Here is a 21,512-nt window from a genome sequence, read left to right on the forward strand (position 1 = left end):
TTCTTTGAGAAAATTTCTATATTGAAAAATTGGTTTAGTTAGAAAAAGCTCTTGTCTTTAAATTGATATAATTCGAGAAAATTATTTGTTTAAAAATTGGTTTAGAGTGAAAACTTTTGAGAAAAATTCTCGTTTGAAAAGAATTTCATATGTGAAATTTCTCGTCTGCAACTGATTAAATCTTTTAGGGTTTGAAAATGAGTTTAGTGTTCCTGATTTTTTTTTCTGCATATTGATGTGAAGTAATTTGAGTAAATTTCCTGTTTAAAAATGCAATTTGAGTAAAATTCTCGTTTGAAAAAGGGTTTAGTGCGGAACTCCAAATGTATTATATGTATTAAATACAACCACAAGGTCCACAGAACTCTGATGAAAGACTTCAAAATAGCGACGCGCCCAAACATGAAAATCTCTGTGTTTACTATGGACAAAATCTTGACGAAAGGATGCTTTTTTCGAGGTGATGTAATGGAGTGGTCTCTACTTGCCACTGTAATTAGAATTAACAGCATCTGAAAACCTAACAGGCTACAATGCATATTCGCACAATAAACGAGATGGAAATCCAAGTAATTATCGCAGATATTTTGAGTTGTTTTGGAGCGGGTATCCAGATTCTTTAAATGTTCATTGTTCGCATACACCACCGAGCTCCCCTAATAAATCATCAAAAGAACCAGTAAACCGCATTTAAAAGCCCACTGGCCCGCGATAGCGCGCAAAGTGAAAACGCATTGATGGGATTCTGTGCAGGTGTAGAATTAAGCTTGAAAAGGTTTCATTACCTCTTAAGATGCAGCTAAGTATAAAAAGCACTATGTGATTCCTTGATGTCAAGAATGATGAACCGCTATGAAAAAAACGATTCCTATGACAGTAAAGGATTGAAATAACAAAGCTGTCTAGCTCTAAATATTTGCTTTAAAGACAATCCCTTATTCTCGTAGAGGATACTGGACAACGTAATATTTATGCTCGTCGGTGGAGAACCAGAAAAGGGAAAAAACGTGATAAACAAAAGATCGGTCTTAGTCCAAAAACGACAGCCGTTGTATGCACCAAACCTTCGAGGAATGCAATCAATACGTGACCTTTCATCTTCAAATGTATTTGCTGATATTGGTTATCTGCTTTTGTTTTTGCAACTATATTGGTATTGATGGTATTGACACAAAAAATAGACAGGCATTGACCAGACATATCACAGATTCATGGAAGAAAGATACGTAACGAGGACGTGTAACGAATTTTCCGTTTGCCACAAAGCTACAGTAAGGTGAGTCACCGTGAAACTACTAAGACATGCTCTGTAATCACGAAACAACTCTGTTATCAACAAAAATAAAACGTTTAGCAGAAATTTCAAAATAAATACTTCTTAGAAATAACAGCGCTGTTTTGGCAATAGATCAGGGTAATATGCAATAGCGGTAGCGCATGAGGCGGTTTTTTAGTGGAGGCCTATCAAAAGTTGGCGGCTTTGCAGCTACGACAATATTTTCGGACAGCCGCGTGCGGATTTTTATCGACCCAGACAGGGCCGCTCGAGAGTGTTCATATCTCAAGATTTGACTTTCTTAGGCAACAACACAGTAATGAAAACAGTAATTGTGTACAACAAAGCATTTTATCGCCAACAAATGACCACTTTTGTGTTTAGATTAGGAATCTTTCTGCCTATCAAATATTTGTTTTCATTGAGTGAAAACATTCCGAATCTTTCTAGCCGAAACCGTCGAAGATATGAATTGCTTAATTTTTTCACTTGGATGATTTTCGCAGAAAGAAAACTGGGGAAACCATTCTATCATTGACGCTTTTACTTTATCATAATAACATATGAAAATGCACAAAATAACAACAACCGTTAAACTAGGTTCATCAAGTTCCCACTACCAACGACAGTTACAATAATTAACCACTAATAGGATTGTCCATAAAAGTATTCACTATAAAAATCAAGGTTTACCAAGTGCGTCAAAGATATACCCCTCTGACTCACCCGTTTGAATGCGCTGCAATTTGATGAATGAATTTTTAGCCAAACTATTCTTTGGTTGCTGCAATAACTATTCTGTTCACAGTCACATTTTCATTTGGGCTACAAATAAACAAGTTCTCAAAATCCTACCCTTGGTATCAGAGCCCAAGAAATCGGGAGAAGAATGGAAATGGGAGAATTATATAGGCCCTTCTCGCTCTCTCTCCTTCTCTCCTTTCCGCTGTTTTCTTTAAATTCTTTACCTCGCCTAATCGTTAAGGCCCTGTTACACCGGGTATCAGAATCCAGACTCTCAATTTCATTGCCAGGAGGGTCCTGGAGCTGACCAAGGTATTCTACGCTGCAAATAAAAGAGAAGGCGATGCAGGAGAACATACTCGTTATCTTCTTTTCCTGTGTCACAATCGCAGTTTGGGTCCAGACATTCAAAATTATGTCTAAATTTATGAGGAAAGGGTATTTCAGGGGCCTATTAAAAACTCCGTTAGTAATATACATCAAAAGAATGAGAGACAGCTCTCTAAGCACTGCTGCTATATTCTGAATTAACCTTTGGTGTGAAGACCATGGCACTGGCTATTATGGTCAGGGGGGGGGGGGGGTGGCACTCCCAACCTTAGAGATAATAATCTGTCGATGATTCCTGTTTGAAAACCGCACATTTTCTCAAAGCTGCTACCTCAGTGAATCCAATATCTTGAAAAAACGAGAAAAAGACAATAAATTAAAAAGTATAAAGTTCATGCATAATCTACATCGTAAAGGGGTAAACCATCGGAAAAACTAATTTTTCGGAAAAAGATTTCAAAATTTACCCTCTAGAAATTAGCTATGATACCATGTTAACCAACAATCGACTGAAAATGGTCTAAAGCATTGCACATGTGACAGGTTAGCCTTGAACTTAGGCCTCAATACAACTACGATCGAAGCTAGGTATCTCCTATCAATTAAATAAAGGAATACTTGACCAATGAAATCGGAGACATGAAGTCCCGTCAAGTTCTCGCTAAGATCACTGTCCCCTAAAATACAAAACACTTAAAGGCACTGCAAATTTATCACTCCCTCTAAGCCTGCTACTCTATGTTTCTCGTGTTTTAATTTTCTGATTAACTTGTATGCTTTTATTGCCAAATTGCTTTTAACTCGTTTTTATTATATATATTCGTTCGTTTTAATTTCAGTTTAAAAAGCTTATTGGATCATTAGTAAGTCATCAGTATGTTCCAGAGGAAAAACGCTCCTGCATCAATGCAGTTTGTACTACATCTCCTAACTTAAATCTTGAATAGAATAACAATAGCTAGAGTAGTTCACTGCTACTAGAATAACAATTGAAATGTTAGGATGTGCATAAAAAAGGACAGCAATCTAAAGAAAATCTGAACATAATTAGGATTCAACATTTAAAGAAGATGAATGAAGAATCGACCAACTAATCCAAGAATAATATTCTGGGATGCAATGGATACAATTTGAGTAGAAAACATGCTGAAGCAGACAAAAAACAAGGACAGAGCATCCATAAGTAGAATATGGTGCTCTGAAGTGGTGAAAACGAATCCTTAGTGTCCTGATCTACCACTTTTGTGCAGCAGAATGAACTGTCATTCTAATTTCTTTTGAGTAAAGAAAGGCCAATTTTCATTTAGACCGGCCCGCGCAACTTCGGCTAAGCGATGCAAAGAATCAGTAAATCATCAGACAGGATCAATGGCTCATTAGTTTGATTCGATTTGCAGAATAAGAGGAATTGTAAAATTAAACGAACCTACCTGTAGGTGAAGTTTGATTGTAATTCTGTGAGTCATCGGTCGCGACCGGAGGAGCTGTACGAGATAGTGTGCCGCAGTGCATGTGAACCAGCCTTGAGAGAGTAAAATGGATCAATGACAAGCGACAGGAGGAACTGGGCGGGGTCAATGAAATACTGGGAGGGCGTACAGCTCCTCCGGTCGCGACCGATGACTCACAGAATTACAATCAAACTTCACCTACAGGTAGGTTCGTTTAATTTTACAATTCTATTTCGTCATCGGTCCCAGCTCCCTACAGAGCTGCACGAGATTTTAGAGCAGTCATTGAGACATTTACGTAGAAAACTAGAGCAAGCATCAAAGGGTTAACCACTATGATTGTATAAAAGGGAAGAGGCGCCATTGCATGTAAATCGATACTGGAAGCATATTAATTGGAAAAGAAACCATAAGAAAGCATATTAACTGGAAATTAATGCTGTTCCAAAATTAAAATTATTTTCAGCAGGCAAATTATAGAAACGGCGAAAAGTGTGTTCGTTTGACCACCCTGCAGCTTGCAGAACATCAGCCAAATGATTGCTATTGGAACGCACAGCCTGTGACGTGGATGCGGCCCGAATACTATGGCATTTATACATAGTTGTGTCGATTCCTGCAAGAGCAAGGAATGCTTTACTCCAACGTGCAATTGTGTCAGCTGCAGCAGCGTGATGCGGTTTTGTATGAGTTATCAACAACTGATGAACTCCAGAACGTAGCTTTTCTGTTCGTTTAAGGTATTCTGCTAGGTGGGTATACACACACAGCTTTGGTTCAGCGCAGTACTTTTCAAATCGAAGTGGTTTTTGATGATGGCCTGGACGAGAATGCTTTAACAGATGAACAATGTAAAAGACGTAGCTAGAAGTGGTAACTTCCATTGCATCAATACGTAAGGCTTGAATTGTCTGTCGTCTTTGACCACTCAGCAAGCATAGGAGAAAAGTTAACCGAAGAGTAAGGTCTTTAAGAGTCAGTTGTTCCACGCACGGACAAGAGCGAATGAAATCAAACACAGTATGGACACTCCAAACAGAGTTATACTTCGGAAATGTGGGGCGCAATTGGAAGACACCTCGCATAAAACGTCTGACAATCGGGAGGTTTCCAAAAGATATTTCATCATTACTAGAGTTTAATATGGAACTTAGTGCACTACGAGCGGTGTTGATACAGCTATACGAGAGGCCGGATTCAAAAAGCGAGGTTAGAAAGAGCACAGCATTATGTACATTTGGTTGAACTGGATTGCAGCCATGTCGAGTACAAAAGTCAACCCAGCGTTTTATATGAGTAGCATATTGTTTTTGAGTTGAATCTCGCCACGAAGCCATAATGATATCTACAGAGGGGGTCGTGAAACCCTGCAATGAGAGGGCTTCCCGGATACTAAACAAACCATTAACTGCAGTTTGTGGAGAAGTGGATGTTGTAATTGAGGCATTGTTGGTAACCGCAACAGGTTTTTTCTTGGTCTTAGATGGACAGGTGGGGCACACAGCATCTTTTTGAGAATGGGAAACCACGGTTGAGTAGGCCAGTTTGGGGTTACAAGAATTCCGGTTGCTTGATCTTGTTGAATTTTTTGTAGGGCAAGGAGAATGCAGCTAAATGGAGGGAAGGAATAAAACTTTAGATTGCTCCAAGGGAAGGTAAAAGCATTTATTACCTCAGCACCGGGGTCGGGCCTAAGTGAGCAGTATTTATCAAACTGACTATTAAGCCTTGAGGCAAAAAGATCAATGTCCGGTTTAAATTGCAAGCTAGATAATGCATTCTGTAAAACATTTGAGTTCAACATCCATTCTGCATCTTGTTTAAGAAAGTTTCTTGATTCCTTATCAGCAATAATGTTAGATTTGCCTGGAATGTGACATGCTGTCAACCAAAGATTGTTTTCATAACAAAAGGACCAAATCTTGACTGCAACAGAGTTACATTCTTTGCTATGATTAGTGCCCATATGATTGATAACAGCGACAGCAGTGGTATTGTCGATCATTAGCTTAACATGTTTGTTTTTAATTGCAGATTTGAAACTTTTTAGGGCGAAGTATGCAGCTAAAAGCTCCCGAACGTTAATATGGTAAATGATTTCAGAGGGGAGCCATGTTCCATTTGTAGGAACACCGTTAAACGTCGCTCCCCAACCCAGGGGGGAAGCATCTGAGAAAATGGTAGCTTGAACAGGTGGAAGTCTAATATAACCGAAGCTACTATCTAGGTTTTTAACCCACCAGTAAAGTTCAGCAAGAGCAAGTTTGGTTATGGACATAGTTGTATCAAAATTCCCATTGGAAGATTTTAAGGCCTTAATTTTTTCATCTTCAAGGTGTCTGTAATGAATGCCTCCAAACGGAACAGCGGGGAGGCACGATACCATATAACCCACAGCTTTAGCGACGTCCCTGATAAGCACGTTATTTGGCTTAATACACAGTAACTCCAGGTACCCCTTGACCTTGTGTTTACGAGCATTTGGTAATGTGACTGTCATAGATACAGAATCCAGTATAAAACCCAGATATTGTATTTTTTGTTTGGGGATGAATTCAGATTTGTCCGGGTGGACAACAAACCCAAGATTGTTGAATTGTTGGAAGGTAGACAGAATGGAATTTACACAGCTACCGTATGAGTTGCTTTGAATATATATATCGTCGATATAGTTAGAAACAATGTGCCCCTGTGACCTTAATGTAGCAATAGGGGGTTTTAGTAATTTTGTGAACTGCCTGGGGCAGGAGGAAAGCCCATTTGGGTAAGCAGTATACGCATATAGCTGATTCTGAAAGGTAAACTTCAAAAATTTCTGGTAACCAGGATGAATCTTCACACTATAATATGCATCTTTCAGGTCAATAGATGCCATCCAGCAACTAGGCGTAATCATGGTCAAGACATGTTGGATAGTCTCCATTTTAAAGTGTTTATAGGAGACAAATGAGTTAAGTTTTTTCAAATTCAGGATAAGGCGCACTTTATTATCCTGTTTTGGTACACAAAAAATAGGTGAAATAAATTCAGAATTCTCATGTGTTACATTAGAGAGGACCTTCTTAGAGAGTAGATCTTGTATTTCTTTGTGTACTGCAGGTAGCAAGTCTCGCGAGATCGTGTTAGCCGGATAATTATGCTGAGTTGGCGGGGGGTTTTCAAATTCGATCATATCACCCGAAACGATATTTAAGATATATGGATCTGATGTCAGCTTTTTCCAATTATGTAAATAATGAGAGATCTGGCCTGCAGAAAAGTTTTTAACTTTCTGTCGTAAATATGGAAATAAAAGCTGTTGCAGGAATAAATGTAGGTCTGATACCTTTTCTTTCACATTTTCCAATTCTTTGTAGACCTTTTCTTTTGTGGGTAGTAGGGTGGATTTCGGCGGGGAGGAAATTGATTCCTCCCCCGCTGCAATAAAAAAGAATTGTTGTTGTTACGGTCAGCTTGGAAACGGGTGTATGCACCTCGGCGTGTATAGCGATTTGAGGGAAAGTTTTGAAGAATACGGTTAGTAGTGCGAACTTCCTGCATAGTTTTAGGTAGGTCATCACCAAATAATAAGGTAGTTGGTTTGGTGGTACGCCCGCATGCCGCCTTAAATTCAGGAGAGATCGAGGGGCGTAAACTTTCTTTTCGACGATATGAAAGTTCACTACAGACATAACCAAGAAGGGTTAAAATGTCAATCTGGCGAGAAACCATACTCTGGTAATCAAGGTCCTTTTTTGTCTCGCGATACTTAAGTATGTCCTCAATGGACATGGCAACAGCACTCGAGGCTGTCAATAGTGCATCTTGCAATAAACTCATGTTTTTGTCAATTACTTTAGAATTGGCGCTCAAACAATTCCAGATTTCGTGATTAACTCGCGGGCGATATAGGCCCGTGCAGTTTTCTGGCACTGAATACTTTTCGAGAAGAGTTTTGCGCTGCGAGGCCTCAAGCTCAATATGAAATTTGTCATTGAGAATCTTTGCCAGATGTTCGGAAATTGGTGGACCTTTTGGTTTTGCTGTAGCAACAGCATTCTCTACCTCATTTAAGAATTCATCTTGAGAGATGAGGGTTTCAATGTCATTGACTCCTTCGTCAATGTCTTGCTCACCAAAGAGACTCACTGCATCGTCTGCTGAAGGACGAGTCTCATGCAAATGCCCGGCTGTAGAAGGGGCGGGTGAGCGTGCAGGACTATCGGTAGGCACATCTGAAATATTTTGTTGCCTATTTGGCGCTACAGACACAGTGGCCGTGGCAAGTAATTTTCGTTTTCTGGGAGGTTCTTCAAACTCGCCACAATCAGAGTCAAAATCAGAGTCTGAGGGCCTGTGATCTGAACGACGTTTAGGATAGTTTTTGACAAACTTGGAAAGTAATTGATTGGATGAGACGATTGTGTCGTTCATTTTCTGTAGAACAAAAAGTAGATCAGTATTAAGAGGTTGATCAGAAGTGCCCCTTAAATGTTCTGGCATAACAGGCCTAGATAAAATGGTCTCGGAAATGGAAGCTTGACTAGCTGCCAAGTCCCGTATTTCGCTGTTTTCAGCAGACATCTATGAGATAATGAAATGATAATGAAGATATATGAAATACTTATCTGGCTAAGATAAACCAAACAGTTGAGCAGATTAAATTCCAGAAAGTTTGTCGGGAAACGTAGGCTCTGCAAAAACTCGTTAAAGCAACCACAAATTGTAATTACACACAGCTGGCAACACAAGCATTTGCACACAACTGGTTCACATGCACTGCGGCACACTATCTCGTGCAGCTCTGTAGGGAGCTGGGACCGATGACGAAATAGAATTTAAACTTTCCGAATGTTCATAATCGCGTTGGAATGCTTCCTTGTTTTTCACCAATCGGCACCCGTCACCAAGCTAAACGCGCTTTTCTACCTTTCACGTTTTTACTATGAGGAGTATCGGACCAAAAGTACTTTTTTATGCTACATTTCCGCGTTACCATCAAAATTCTGCAGTACCAAACACTTGCTTATTTGAAAAACAAAAAAATATTAACGTATGACCATATTGTACCGAAGATTCATAGTGAATGGAATCTAAAACATTTGTGGTCACCTTCACCAAGAAAAAATCCGTTGTCTTCATTTCATAGATAAGGCTGTAAAAGGTCCACCACACAATGTTGCTTGTTCGATAAATTTTTAATTATATTTTTATCAAAATCATATTGCTAATATTTATATCAAGTTTAATTACTACTTTGTCAAGAAAAGATTGAATTATAATTGATGAATGAAACTAAATAAGAGGATTGTTTGTTTTTTTTATTCGCTTTGATTGTTACTTATCATTAGCCGACCATGGCAGTCTTGCGATTTGCTACATCGTGTATTTCTCGTGCCTGTGTCACAGGTTGAAGACCTGTTTTTCGGGTCCATTTTTGCCATTGAGGGCTTGCAAAGTACGACAAATGGTACGACATGGTACGACAAATTCAGTTAAATAAACGTGTTAACTCTAGCTTGAGTCATCTTCTGTATGATATGATAAAAGATGAATATATTATAAGTAGGAAAGAACTAAACAACGAGGGTCATAACTATTTAATGTGATCTAACAGCACGCTGGAGAAACAATTAGGACGCGAAGGAAGACAGAGAAGTGATAAACAACCTTAGGAAGGTAAACCAGGAACAAAGGCAGAACAAAGGAATGAAAGGAGGAGAGACATTATTGATGAACGGAGAAAAATTGATTCAAATTAATGGGAAATTTATGATTTATGACGAGACAACCATTTTACCGAAACCATTGGTATTATTGAATAAACAATCCCATAATGACGTCAATAAATCTATGACCTTTCAAGGTTGGGACCATTGGTGAATTTCTTGTGTTCGGTCGGTTGAAACAGGCCAGGTGGAAAACTGGAGATCGAGAAGGTCGATGGGAAAGGATCGCCATCGTCTAAACTGAGGATTTCAACGCAACCGTATGTTTTCTTTTTCTTACTAACCGATAACTGCTTTTCAAAGAAGTTTATATAACCCCCTCCAAAGAAATAATTTTATAGCCGTCTTACTTTTTTCTAAAGTATGATATGCATGTTGTGTCATCTAAGATAATGGTAGAGAAACTACCATAAAAGTTTGCCAATGCGTCAAGAACCCCTCCCCAAAATGTGCTCCGCCGTCCCTTCTAAAGACAGTGCTAACGGGAGTAATGTATACCTCGTGAAAAACTCTTATTTTCTCATCTTCTAATGTATCTTCAGTTTTTGTAGGTAGGTCATCTTATAATTTTGTTTCTAGTGTATTGTAAGGTTCTTCAGAATTTCGTCCTGGAGTCAATACGTAAACAATCAATAACCAAACAAGATTGAGAAAACATAACGGACCTATGGTCAACGACTGCGAGTAATGTTTTGAAAACAAATGAGCCACTCGTTCTATTTACTAAGCACAGCCACCACCCATTCAAAAATGAGGACGAGTTCCCAATCAAAGTTTATTCATCCATCCTTGTAGTGCAGAACAATTACCCAACCGAGCTTACTGACAATTGGTAGGCCTAAAATTTTAATTTTTCCAAGGGAATACACCTCCGGATCCCCAAATATAAGCACGCTCATCAAACATGATTACTCTACTGCTTAAGATAAATTTTTCCTAAAGTTTAACATCGTGTGTAAAGTAAAGAATTAAAAAGATTTTGAATTATAATTTGAATGTTAATCATAATTAATTGGTTTTTCCAAACATGATAGTCGACGATTCTAGAGCTGAGGATTCTTTTGTTGCTTATGTATAGGTGTGAAGGGAGCTATTTTTTATCTGGCTACAGGTCAATGTTGTTATGTTGATGCTTGTGGATGGGGGTGAATCCACCAGAGCAGCCCAAGTGAGATTTTGTAGGACATAGAATCAATTAGCAAACAATCTTTGGGTGGTACAAAACTTTAAAGTGGCTCGACTCGGAACTTGAACAACTAAAAAAGATTTTTCTGGAGAGGATTTAATTTCAGTTTACATTAAGGAGAAGATAGCAAATTTCTCGGCTGACGTAAAATTTGGTCCCCAAAAGTGCTCGGTTTATCAGAAACTACCTTGGATCGGTTAAGCTTGGTTCCTACGAGGCGACTAAGTGCGTTCAAGTGCGTTCATCTCTAATCCTTTAATTTAATTAAAGATAACAGATAAACTACCGAGGCATTCCCACTTGCAAACATAAACACTCAGCTAGCTGTGTGAAGACAAGTCAAAATGTCTAAATATCGCATTTTAGAGAATCTAGGACATGCATTTAAACACTAAAATAATTATCATTTCTGCTCTTTTATCACTTATTAATTTTGCAATTGTAAGATGTTGTAACCCTCTCTTGAAAATTAGGTAAAGGCCATGGTTAGCCACACTATCCGATCAAGTATCGCAACAGGATCGCAACTTAAGTTCCCTTGCATTTTCGTGACACAAATTTCGCAATTCTTTTACGTGTACATTGTAGGTGTTCTATGCTTTCAGTTTATGGCCTCTCGTTAGTCATTTCAAGTAATCCTGATTGTATAGTTTTTTTCAAAATTTACAAGTTAGCAGAAATCTCTTAATTGGCAATGTTTTATTGATCTCAAGGTGCTAACAGTCACGAAATGCATTTCCTGCATTGCTATGGTTGAAATTGCCTTATTTTGGCTTTACATTTGCATCTTACTTGTTGGTTGATGAATGAAACTTTCCTTGAATTTTTCGGCTTCTTTTAGGTTTAAACGCTCAGATTAAAATTTTTTGATCTTGGCGTTTAACTTTTTAGGGCGTTCAAGTGCGTTCATCTCCTCCAAGTTAAACGCCCGGAGCATTCCCACTTGGCGTTTAACTTGAACGCACTCAGTCGCCTAGTGGGAACCAAGCTTAACAGTTCTTTGCGTTTTGAAAAACAGATAGAATGGGCCATTACAAATTGTTTCTTTGCCGTGAATCCACGCATTGTTTACGGTACAAAAAAGACCTTTCCCTCCATTCAAAAGGATTGCATTCCTACCTCACAAAAGAGTTCTGTTGATATGAATTTACGTGCCAGTGTGTTTCTGGCTACGTAGGACGCACTACCCAAAGATTGGATGAAAAAAAAGGTTCCGTTTAGTATTAGAAACAAAACCCATCCCCAAAGAAAACAGCCACCTCGGTCTTGCAGATCTAAACTACAACTAAAACCTGCGATTCTTCTATCGAGCAGCATTTACTGGAAAACCCAGATTGTGCAAAAAGCTATAATGGCGACATGTTTCGTATTATTGGTAAAGCCCGATCGTCATTCCATCTAGCAGTTTTGGAATCTATCTACATTAGCAAGAAAAAACCGCTATTGTGCAGAAAAAAGGAGTTCGTTTTCACCTTAGGACTCCACTGGTAACATTCTCAATAGGCAAGCGGCACTGATTGGGCAACCTCAACAGTCATGTGCTCGCGTTTCTGATTGGCCTATTTCGATCCACAACTGGGTATATTTATTTCCTAGCGTAGAGTTTTCGATCTATGTTCTGACATTTGAAACTATGAAGAGTGTCAGACAAAAAGCTTTAGTTTACTCGAATGTTTGCTTTTTTCAAAGCCAGAATCAATTAGCCTGTGCCCCAGTCCACAAACGTTGTCACATTTATGGTAGCTTGTGTGGACTGGGGCGAAGACTAAGAATCAATAGAGTTCTAAAGTGACGATGTCACAGAAATCTATTTTTAGAATTTTTTAATTTGGATCCCATAACCTGAAAGAGCATCATGAAATACCTCTAAATGTGCAAAATCAGGCAAGTGTATTACGAAATGGCAGAGATAGGGCCACATGTTTATTGGTTCTCTCCCCATCAAACCTCTGTATTTTGGTCTCTGTTCATAACTTTATGAACAGAGCCAAAATAACAGTGATTCGTTGGCAAACTTCAAATCTTTCATTAGCCATATCTCAACCGATTTTAGACATATTTGGCCAATTTTACGTATTTGAAAGTATTTCATGGTGATCTTTTACGCTATGTGGTTAAAATTCAAAAATTCTAAAAATAGGCTTTTGATGACGTCACACTTTAGAACTCTATAGGCTATTCAATAGGTTTTGAGTGCCTCACCATGAGAAATGTATTGAGCAAAGATACCGCTTACGAGTAATTCCAAAGTCATTCTCGAGCTTAAGTTGATTTCAATAGAATAATCAAATCATGTGATGAATTGACTAATTATGGAATTTTTTGAATAGAGAATTCTGCGACTAAAAATAGATGTTTTTTCAGGCCTGTCGATAATCGTTCTGATGCGACCAACAGGGATGGTGTCGTTCCAAGCACACTGCTGAAAAGCACATGAGCACATTTAAAGAACATTTCAAGGAATTTCGAAGCTCAAATGTTGGTATAATGACGACGAATCCAAGGCTACTTCTATTTTTAGAAACGATATGCTGTTGCCTGCTGTGGTATTTACTGCTGTTCCATGTTTTTCCATTGACATGGTACCTTTTCCTTCTATACTATATCTGCAAATCATCCGAGAAGCTCTTTTATAAAGCGAAGTATGATGCATTACCTCTTGGGAATGTCGATGCGTTGTGGTTACGGGACAAGCCGACTAACCGCATCGTAATAAACGCACTTTTGACCGTTCAAGGCGACATTGACTTGTCTCAGTTTAAAAACACACTTATAAAGAAGCTACGGCTAGAAGACGAAAGTGAAGATAACCCATTCTCAAAGGCAAAGAAACGAATACTCAAAGGCTTTTTCCATTGCTACTGGGTGGAGAACACAACATTTGCCATTTCAGACCACGTCAAACTATGGCTACAGCTAGTGCATTCAGAGAAGGAACTGCGAGAACTTGTGTCCAAGCTTTGTACGCGGGAGATGGACATGACCAAATCCCCATGGGAGTACAACCTTATCTCTTTTCTGGATAAAGACAAGATGTTTAAAACAGCATTGCTTGTGCGGCTTCATCATTGCCTTGCTGACGGGATCAGTTTAGCGAATTTTCTAATCAACGAGCTGTCCGATTCAGTGGTGGAAACGACTCCGTTGAAGAAATTCTCTGAAAGAAACAGGTTGCTATTGAATATCAAAGGCTTGTTTTGGGGTCCGTATTTCATGATAAACATGATGACGGCAGCACGCGATGAGTCGATTTTGCATGGAGGGGAACTTACGGGCACAAAAGCAGTCACATGGTCAGAAGCGATTGATCTTGATATCGTTAAAGACATAAAAAACAAAGCCCTGTGTACAGTAAATGATGTTCTAGTCAGCGCTCTAAGCGGAACGCTTGTAGATTTTTTCCGCAAACAGGACCTTGTACCAACTGCAAATGTAAAAGTTTCCATACCAATCGACTTACGGGCCAACATGGGAGACGCAGCTCTTAAGTTCCAAAATAAGCTGACTGTTATAATTTTCGAGTTACCGATAAAACTGCACCATCCATTGCTCCAACTAAACGAGACAAAAATCAGAACCAAAGAGATTAAAACTTCAGGAGAACCTTTCTTCATGGGAATCGCCCTAGAAGTTATGACCTCAATCATGCCAAGCAAATTTCTTGATCCACTCAACAGGTTTCTTTGCCAAAAGACAACAGCAATTTTATCTAACGTTCCTGGCCCACAAAATCCGATAACTATATGTGGCCGCCCCTTAGACATGCTTACTTTTTGGGCGCCACCACGTGACAACATTGGAATCTCATTCTCATTTGGAACATATGCAAACCAGCTCATTTTTGGTGTACAAAGTGATACAGGCTTATTAAAAGACCCTGATGAAATTTGTCAACTATTCCATGGAAATTTGCTAGCATTGCAAAAGAGCATGGACGATGTTAATGCGAATGTTGATAATATGGTAACTGTGAACATAAATGCACAGTGAGTATGAAATTGTCCTTAGAAATGAAAGGAAAAGCTGTATGTCACCCGACAAGATATAAAGAAATAGGGTGCAGTAATTAGATCTAAAACTCTTATGTACTATAAAACTCAAGTGACCGCAGACACCAATTTGAACACACAAAGAAACTTTATTTCTCGTGGAAAAATTACTATTACTAATCCAATTCAGCATATTTTGTACTTAGGATATATGAAACGAGATGGCAGAAAAACATTTTCTCACCTTTTGATCTATTATCCATTCTATGGCCAGTAAACATAAAAAATGGTTTAAATATGCAACAATAACATTTTGACAGCAACTAAGGTTTTATATATTTGATTCTCACCTTGGTAGACGATTTTCCTCCAGGCGGTCTCCTTCTATCTGTAAAAGAATCAATATTTAATATATATATATTATCAGTTTTATAGGAATTTTGATTTAAAATGCCACACAATATGTTTAAATCTCTCAACATTGATACATGCCCTGTCAATTTAATACGTTTAAAGGAATCAACACCACTTGACAACTTCGCAACTTCAACAGTGATTTGACAGGCGATGCTTTGCACTAGACGAATTTGTAGTTTTACTTGACAATAGTACTGATAAATACCGTGAAATTTTTGCATGTAAATATTATCTGAAATGTAGATTAAAAAACCCTGTAAACCAATCAATAATTTTCGCGAATGAAAACAAGATATGTATTAATGCACACAGTTAAAATGTCGTCCTATGATAATTTCGCCTTTAATTTTTGTAAATATTTAACTACGTTTTCTCCCGCCTTTCAGATAGATTGATTCATCCATTTTAGATTTTGAAAAATCGCATAATAAGAATAGGTAGCATTGGCAGTTGTTTTATACCTTTTCATAAATTTTTTTATGTGTATGTTCTTCGATAGCATATAAACATGAACGAAAAATCTTGTTTACTCTTGGTAATAAATCGCTAACTTCTAAAACTAGCTACAGCTTTAACAACATCACTCCAGACAATGCTCAACGGTTTCCAAGCACCGGTCATGTTTTTCAACCAAAACGAATATCTTGCACATAAAATTATCTGAATTGTAAAAATGTCATACAGTGGTTGAAATTATTAGGAAAGGACTAGACCTATAACCCTAGGTCAATATTTCCAATTATTTGAACATATTCTGAAAGTTCAATGTCAATTTTCATATAAGATTACATATAACCTTCAAATTATCAGGTCCTCACTGTTAGCTATTGTCAGTACAAGGGAAAATGCAAAGATAGTAAAAAATCCAGACACCTTGCTCTGTTGAATACTGTGCGATGTGTGCGAATCATTCCCAAAGCGATACTTCACCATCCCAAGAACAGGAAGCTAAAACATTTATCAATGATGGATGGAAGGCAACATCCATGCATGCAGTTGAGTAGGCCGGCAGCACCGCGAGGGGGCGTGATGTGGCATAATTGTAAATATGAATTTGTCCTTCTCTGTCACCGCTTGCAACATATCCACCATCTTGGTTGATCGAGAACCCTATATTGAATCCACCAGTCTACAACAATAACAATGAAAGCTTTTCTTTAATCCAAAACTTCATCATGAAGCCTTGGTAAAGGCAGTTACAAAATAACTCTTGTCCTCTTAAAATATTCACACATTATTCGGTAAACTGGTACCCAGTGTTGGAATTAAATCCCCTCTTTTAATTATATCTCGAGCAAAAATTCGTAAGAAGAAAGAAGAGACATAAAAAACATTCAAATAAAATGGCTACAAACTTTGACAAAGGAGCTAATTTTGGAAACAGATCCTGACTTATCGAGCCTATTTTAATCCAACCAAATAGAAAATTTCCTGTCTTTCTTCTAACTTGTGTGGCACCAAAAAAACGACAGAACCAAAAGACATTGCAATACTGGAAGGATACTCAAACCAAGATTGTTAACATGCTTGTTAAGAAAAACATTACATTTGCATCAAGCATAGTAAATTACTATATATATCTTCAATCTTGCTTCGGAGAGCAGGTCTTAATTCGCATGTCCAAGTAATTTCAAATGTTATAGTTCACCAGAAGATCCTCTTACTGGTGGCTTGCCATTTTCAATATGAATGCCATGTAAAAAGGACGACTGACGCTAAGGTCATACCAGCCCCTATTCATTATACCCCATTTTAAAAAAAGCTTTCTTGTTAACTGTGTCAAAGGATTAAATTCAGTTCTTTTATTTCTTATCTTTGAAAAACTGTCCATTTTGTACACAGCGTATATGCATTTTCATTTGCTCATCCAAGCAATCCGAGCCCAAGGTAAATTTTGATCCGATTTTATATAAAAAATAGCCTACCACATAATCAGGGCATCGACCATATAATTATAAATAGCATGTTTATTGTCAAAATTAAAAGCTCAACATTTCACGTTAACTGTTTTATGAATTTTGTACTGGTTAAGAGGCAAATTACATCCCTGTTGCTTATCACTTCATACTTCTCCTGCTCGAGAAAAAGGAACACTTTAAAGGATCTGTATTAATCCACCTTTGTTAACAAGCACTGGTCCATAATAACATTAGCAGACAAATTATTAAGCCTGTCCATTTAGAAATTATTTGACTTTTTCATTTCATAAATGGTTGTTTGAAGTTTGGCAACCTTTCATTTATCTCGATGTAAGACCAAAATTTTTCACATATCCCTGGCCTTCTTTAAGTTACCTGATAAGCTAAATTCTGATGATATGATAACTTCCATTTTTTGCAGGTATGTACGCTAAAAGCAGTGATACCTATGTAAAAAACGTTACAATACCATTTTCTGCTGTAAGCTAACCAATATCAATAACAACTTGCCTGGTGTCCCTCAAATCTTTTATATTTGTTCAATTTGTATGGTGAAACATTGGAAAATATAGAAATATAGCCAGTTCCATACTGCGCAAGAAGAACTGGATCAACTGGGTGATTCTTTAAACAGGAACAGCCAAAAACTTCCTGCAAAAAAGAAAATCAAATATTTCAGCATGGTTTTTCATTCTAGGTGAGATGGAAATGACTAAAATTCTGGTTGATCCGAATCTGAAGAAGAACATTCAGCCTAGATCTCACATGCAAAGTTACTTTACTTGCTGAGGGGTAGTCATTCTTCCACTTGTTCGCAATCCAAATGAATTGTATCTTATCAAAGGTAAGTTGTTGGGCACTTGAACATAGGCTATACTTAAATCTTGACCCTGCAAAGTGAGTGATCAAAGAGCAACACCCAACTAAAGTTTGCAATGATGAAGCCATCATGAAGCCTGATGAACAAATGCATCTAGGTGTTATGCCTTCTGATGGCCTTACGATGTAAGTTAAGCAATGAAATCACCTTACATCACCAAATGGAAAGACTCAAATACTTTGAGAGAAATAATAAACAGGGCTTTTGGCTCTAAATTGACAAAGGTGCAGAATGGATTCTGTTATCTTCCTTAAGGTCATTAAAAAACCTGGTCGGGAATAAAATATTATTCTTTTCCACAGATCTATTTGTCAAATTGCGCATTTGAAATTAGGCTGTCATTGAGCTTCTTTCCTTGCTTCTGAGATTAGGGCTTTAATTTAGCAGTTTTGCATAGTTGCTTTACTTTAGCAAATTTGAATATTTGCTTCTACATAGCAGAAATTTTTAGTTTGTCTTCAAAACAAAAAAAACACAGCAAATATGCATACTTACTTGAGAAATCTGGTTTGACATGATAGCAGTGGTTTTGAAATCCCATGCCACTATTGCTTTATCCATTGAATTTCTCTTAAGAATTTCAGCTGCAGAGAAAAACGTTTCTCCATTTGGATGAAACAAAAGATCTTGGACCTGACCAAAAAATGAGCGGTAGTGGTGTATTTCCTAAAAGAAAGAAACTCAAAGATAATTGTTAACAGTTAGCTCTGTAGAAACTAATATATATAATTCAGAGGTTTATCAATAAGAATAGCTGTCAACCATCTATTTTCATGGTGCTACAGAAAGAAAAATTGCTTTTTAAAAATATAGAACAAGTTGTAGAAAATATATTGTTGTAAAAACAGTTTAGGCTTGTCGGGTTCAAAATTACCTGACAGGATTATCAATAAAATATTGTTAATTCACTGAAAATGTCTAGCATTTGATTAATCAGTGACAGCTCAGCAATGATCCTAGAAATACTTTTCTAACACCTTTTACCATATGATAGGAAATATATTATTATTAAAACAAACAATTTTATTTTTCAAGGTTATACCTTGCCTGACTTTGAATCTATTGCATAAATACCATTGGCAAAGGTTCCAGATAAAAATACATCTTGAAGTTCAGGATGAAAAAGGACTGAAGTGACAAAGTCTTTGTGCTTGAAGTGAAAAATTTCTTTTCCTGAAGATAAAGTGAAAATATTAACACAAAGAAAATTAAGATCTCTTATCTGATTAAGAACATTTCTACAATGCTGAATCAAATTACTGGACCCAATTATTATAATGATTTTCTGTATCAAGTCAGGTTTATGTGCTAACTCAATTAGAAAAGTCAATTTTTCCACTAAAGTTCTTTTTCAGGGTCAATCTATTTTATGGCTCCTGATCTTAAAATATGATTCAAACAATAATAATTTATTTTCTAGCAGGTTTATGAAATGAGTTATCCAAAGTCGGTCAGTATTTACTTTGAAAATAGCATGTACACTATGCTATGAAATAATTGTTCAAAATTCAGGACTTGAATTTGCGCTTCTTTGATATTTTGGAATGATCAGATGCAGGGATGTCTCTCTTCAGAATCCAGCAGTCATTACCCATCATGACCTTTCCCAGCATCTCTGATACCTGGTCTCTTACAGCATAGAGAATCAGGAGCCATTGACCACCCACCAATCATTTGATAATAAAACATTTTTAGGAAGAAAATAGAGCTTAAGACTATAAATAAAATATCAAAGGGCCTTAAAGTTAAGATTTTGGTTTTAGCCAATATACTGACTGAAACATAAAGATGTTTGAAAAAATAATTTAAAGGAAACCCATACCAGTCTCAATATCTGTGATCCTTGCATGCTTGTCATAACCCCCACTTAGGATGGCTTGATCATCTGATTTCCATTGCACATCTTTGACTGCACCCCTATGGCTATTCAGAGATTTCTGTATTGAACAGCCATTTCTGTTGCAATTCAATATCAGTACAGAACCATCCATACTAGCTGTTACCAAAAAACTATTTGACAGGCTATTGTTCCACCTTACATGATTAACAGCATTTTCATGGCATTTCAATTTTTGGACACACCTTTTTGGCAAACAATTCTGTGACTTTCTACTTTTTGTTGGTAGAGAAGTTGAGCTAGTGTCTTTATCAAAATGAATTCCTTTAACTGTTGTTACAACTGTTTCATCTTTGTTTTCTGAAGTCTCCTCCAAACAAGGTTTTTTTGTTCCAGTAATGGAGGATGGTTTTGTTTCGCCAACATTTCTTCGACGTTTTGAAATGTATGGCCTTATTACTGACATACTTCTAACCTTCAAAAGCTAGAAAATATAAAGAGCAGCAATATACTCAGCAGACAGATGTTTGATAACATGAATCTTTTACAGAAAACTTTGCAAAATCCTTGTACATAACTAGTTGCTTAATGTTTTAACATCTTTTGTACAATCAGTTTCTTGGTCAGTTTCTAAAATGAAAACCAAATTTTTCAAAATTTACTGACCATCCCAGCGGTTATATACCTAAAGCTTCATTTGCAAAATCTTCTTGGTACATTAGTTGTTCATGTTCTCACAGGTTTCAGCACTTGCTGAACTGGCAATATTTGGAAAAATTGGAAAAGACTCCACTACTTCTGGCAAAAAGTTAAAAGGTAAGTAATTTACTGTTTCAAATATAAGGCAACATCATTTAGGCTAAACTGAAATATTATCTATCATAAGATGTACTAATACAATTGTTTCGTGTTTTTTCCACTATCTAAGCTATGGTCTATGGAGCTGATATTGGAAACCACTGCTTTTTAAATTTGAGTATCCTCTACTTCAAAGGTTTTCATAAATTAGAAAATGTAAAATTTATAGGATGAAATTATAGAACAACAGCAATGCTATAATTCTAAGCGATTTATTTCAGAAACAAGTGCATATAACCCCTTGGGAAACTAAAAGTCAGTATTACTTCCTCTTGGAAGAAAAGAATGTCAGAAAATAGAGATAATATGCTTTCTTTTATAAGATTTTAACATCGATGTTAAAATCTTGTAGTAGAATGTATTGACACTTGAGGAAACTTAATTCTTTATATGCCCTAAACAATATGACACACCCATGCCCTGCCCATATCTCAAAACTCCACAATCTCCCCCGGGTGCAGAGACATATAGAAAAACATCTATGTAATGCACTTGCCATACTCTACACTGGCCAATTGCACGAGCAGCTCTTCTTTCACAACTTCTTTCTTCCAAATTTTTATCATAAAATCCGTTTTTAAACAAGAATATCTTTTTAGGTACCTTGTTAATATGTTGCTAAAGGAAATGAAATTGAATTCATATCGGAACGAACCGTTGTTCCATGTTTCATGCATGATACAACAACGTAAACGTTCATACATGTAAACGAATAAGACACTTTTTCAAGGAATTAATATTGTTCTCTGAATTTACTCACCTGAAAGGCAACAATTCGACAGTTTTCTTATATCCGAATCGTTTTCAAAGTGATCAGACTGTGATCAGTTAGTTAGTTGATCAGCTACATTTTTGAATTGCCTCGTTTTCATTTTTTTCGATCCATATGAGGTGGTTGTGTTGAGTTTTATTACTTT

At 37.1% G+C, this 21,512-nt stretch overlaps 4 protein-coding genes across 8 annotated transcripts; 1 reads left to right on the forward strand and 3 right to left on the reverse strand.

The window, feature by feature from the left end:
- Positions 1-1,143: 1,143 nt before the first annotated feature.
- On the forward strand, positions 1,144-17,007 carry LOC135694437 (uncharacterized). 4 transcript variants are annotated; one of them, XM_065213192.2, is made up of 3 exons: positions 1,146-1,276; positions 9,647-9,769; positions 13,060-17,007. In XM_065213192.2, exon 3 carries the CDS (start codon positions 13,129-13,131, stop codon positions 14,683-14,685), a length of 1,557 nt encoding a protein of 518 aa, XP_065069264.2. In that variant the 5' UTR covers positions 1,146-1,276; positions 9,647-9,769; positions 13,060-13,128; the 3' UTR covers positions 14,686-17,007. The 4 variants fall into 4 exon arrangements, with proteins under 4 accessions (XP_065069288.2, XP_065069256.2, XP_065069264.2 ...); XM_089110871.1 differs by having other exon boundaries at positions 13,093-17,007; XM_065213216.2 differs by lacking the exon at positions 9,647-9,769 and having other exon boundaries at positions 1,144-1,276; positions 13,093-17,007.
- LOC135681166 (uncharacterized) lies at positions 3,757-9,655 on the reverse strand. Of its 2 annotated transcripts, none has more exons than XM_089110873.1 (2): positions 7,127-9,655; positions 3,757-3,872 (listed from the first exon to the last, which is right to left on the reverse strand). In XM_089110873.1, the coding sequence occupies exon 1, from the start codon at positions 8,362-8,364 to the stop codon at positions 7,135-7,137; it is 1,230 nt and encodes a 409-aa protein (XP_088966999.1). In that variant the 5' UTR covers positions 8,365-9,655; the 3' UTR covers positions 3,757-3,872; positions 7,127-7,134. The 2 variants fall into 2 exon arrangements, with proteins under 2 accessions (XP_088966999.1, XP_065051561.2); XM_065195489.2 differs by lacking the exon at positions 3,757-3,872 and adding an exon at positions 5,274-5,411.
- On the reverse strand, positions 4,219-5,138 carry LOC148959271 (uncharacterized). Its single transcript, XM_089110874.1, has one exon. The coding sequence runs from the start codon at positions 5,136-5,138 to the stop codon at positions 4,224-4,226; it is 915 nt and encodes a 304-aa protein (XP_088967000.1). The 3' UTR covers positions 4,219-4,223.
- Positions 14,318-21,450, reverse strand: LOC135694474 (WD repeat-containing protein 25). Its single transcript, XM_065213246.2, has 7 exons — positions 21,356-21,450; positions 19,723-20,221; positions 18,943-19,073; positions 18,396-18,566; positions 17,531-17,671; positions 15,975-16,230; positions 14,318-15,072 (listed from the first exon to the last, which is right to left on the reverse strand). The coding sequence occupies exons 2-6, from the start codon at positions 20,201-20,203 to the stop codon at positions 16,009-16,011; spliced, it is 1,146 nt and encodes a 381-aa protein (XP_065069318.2). The 5' UTR covers positions 20,204-20,221; positions 21,356-21,450; the 3' UTR covers positions 14,318-15,072; positions 15,975-16,008.
- Positions 21,451-21,512: the final 62 nt, after the last annotated feature.

Source organism: Rhopilema esculentum, chromosome 10 (genome assembly GCF_057945365.1).
Source record: "Rhopilema esculentum isolate cy_ngs chromosome 10, ASM5794536v1, whole genome shotgun sequence".
NCBI lineage: Eukaryota > Metazoa > Cnidaria > Scyphozoa > Rhizostomeae > Rhizostomatidae > Rhopilema > Rhopilema esculentum.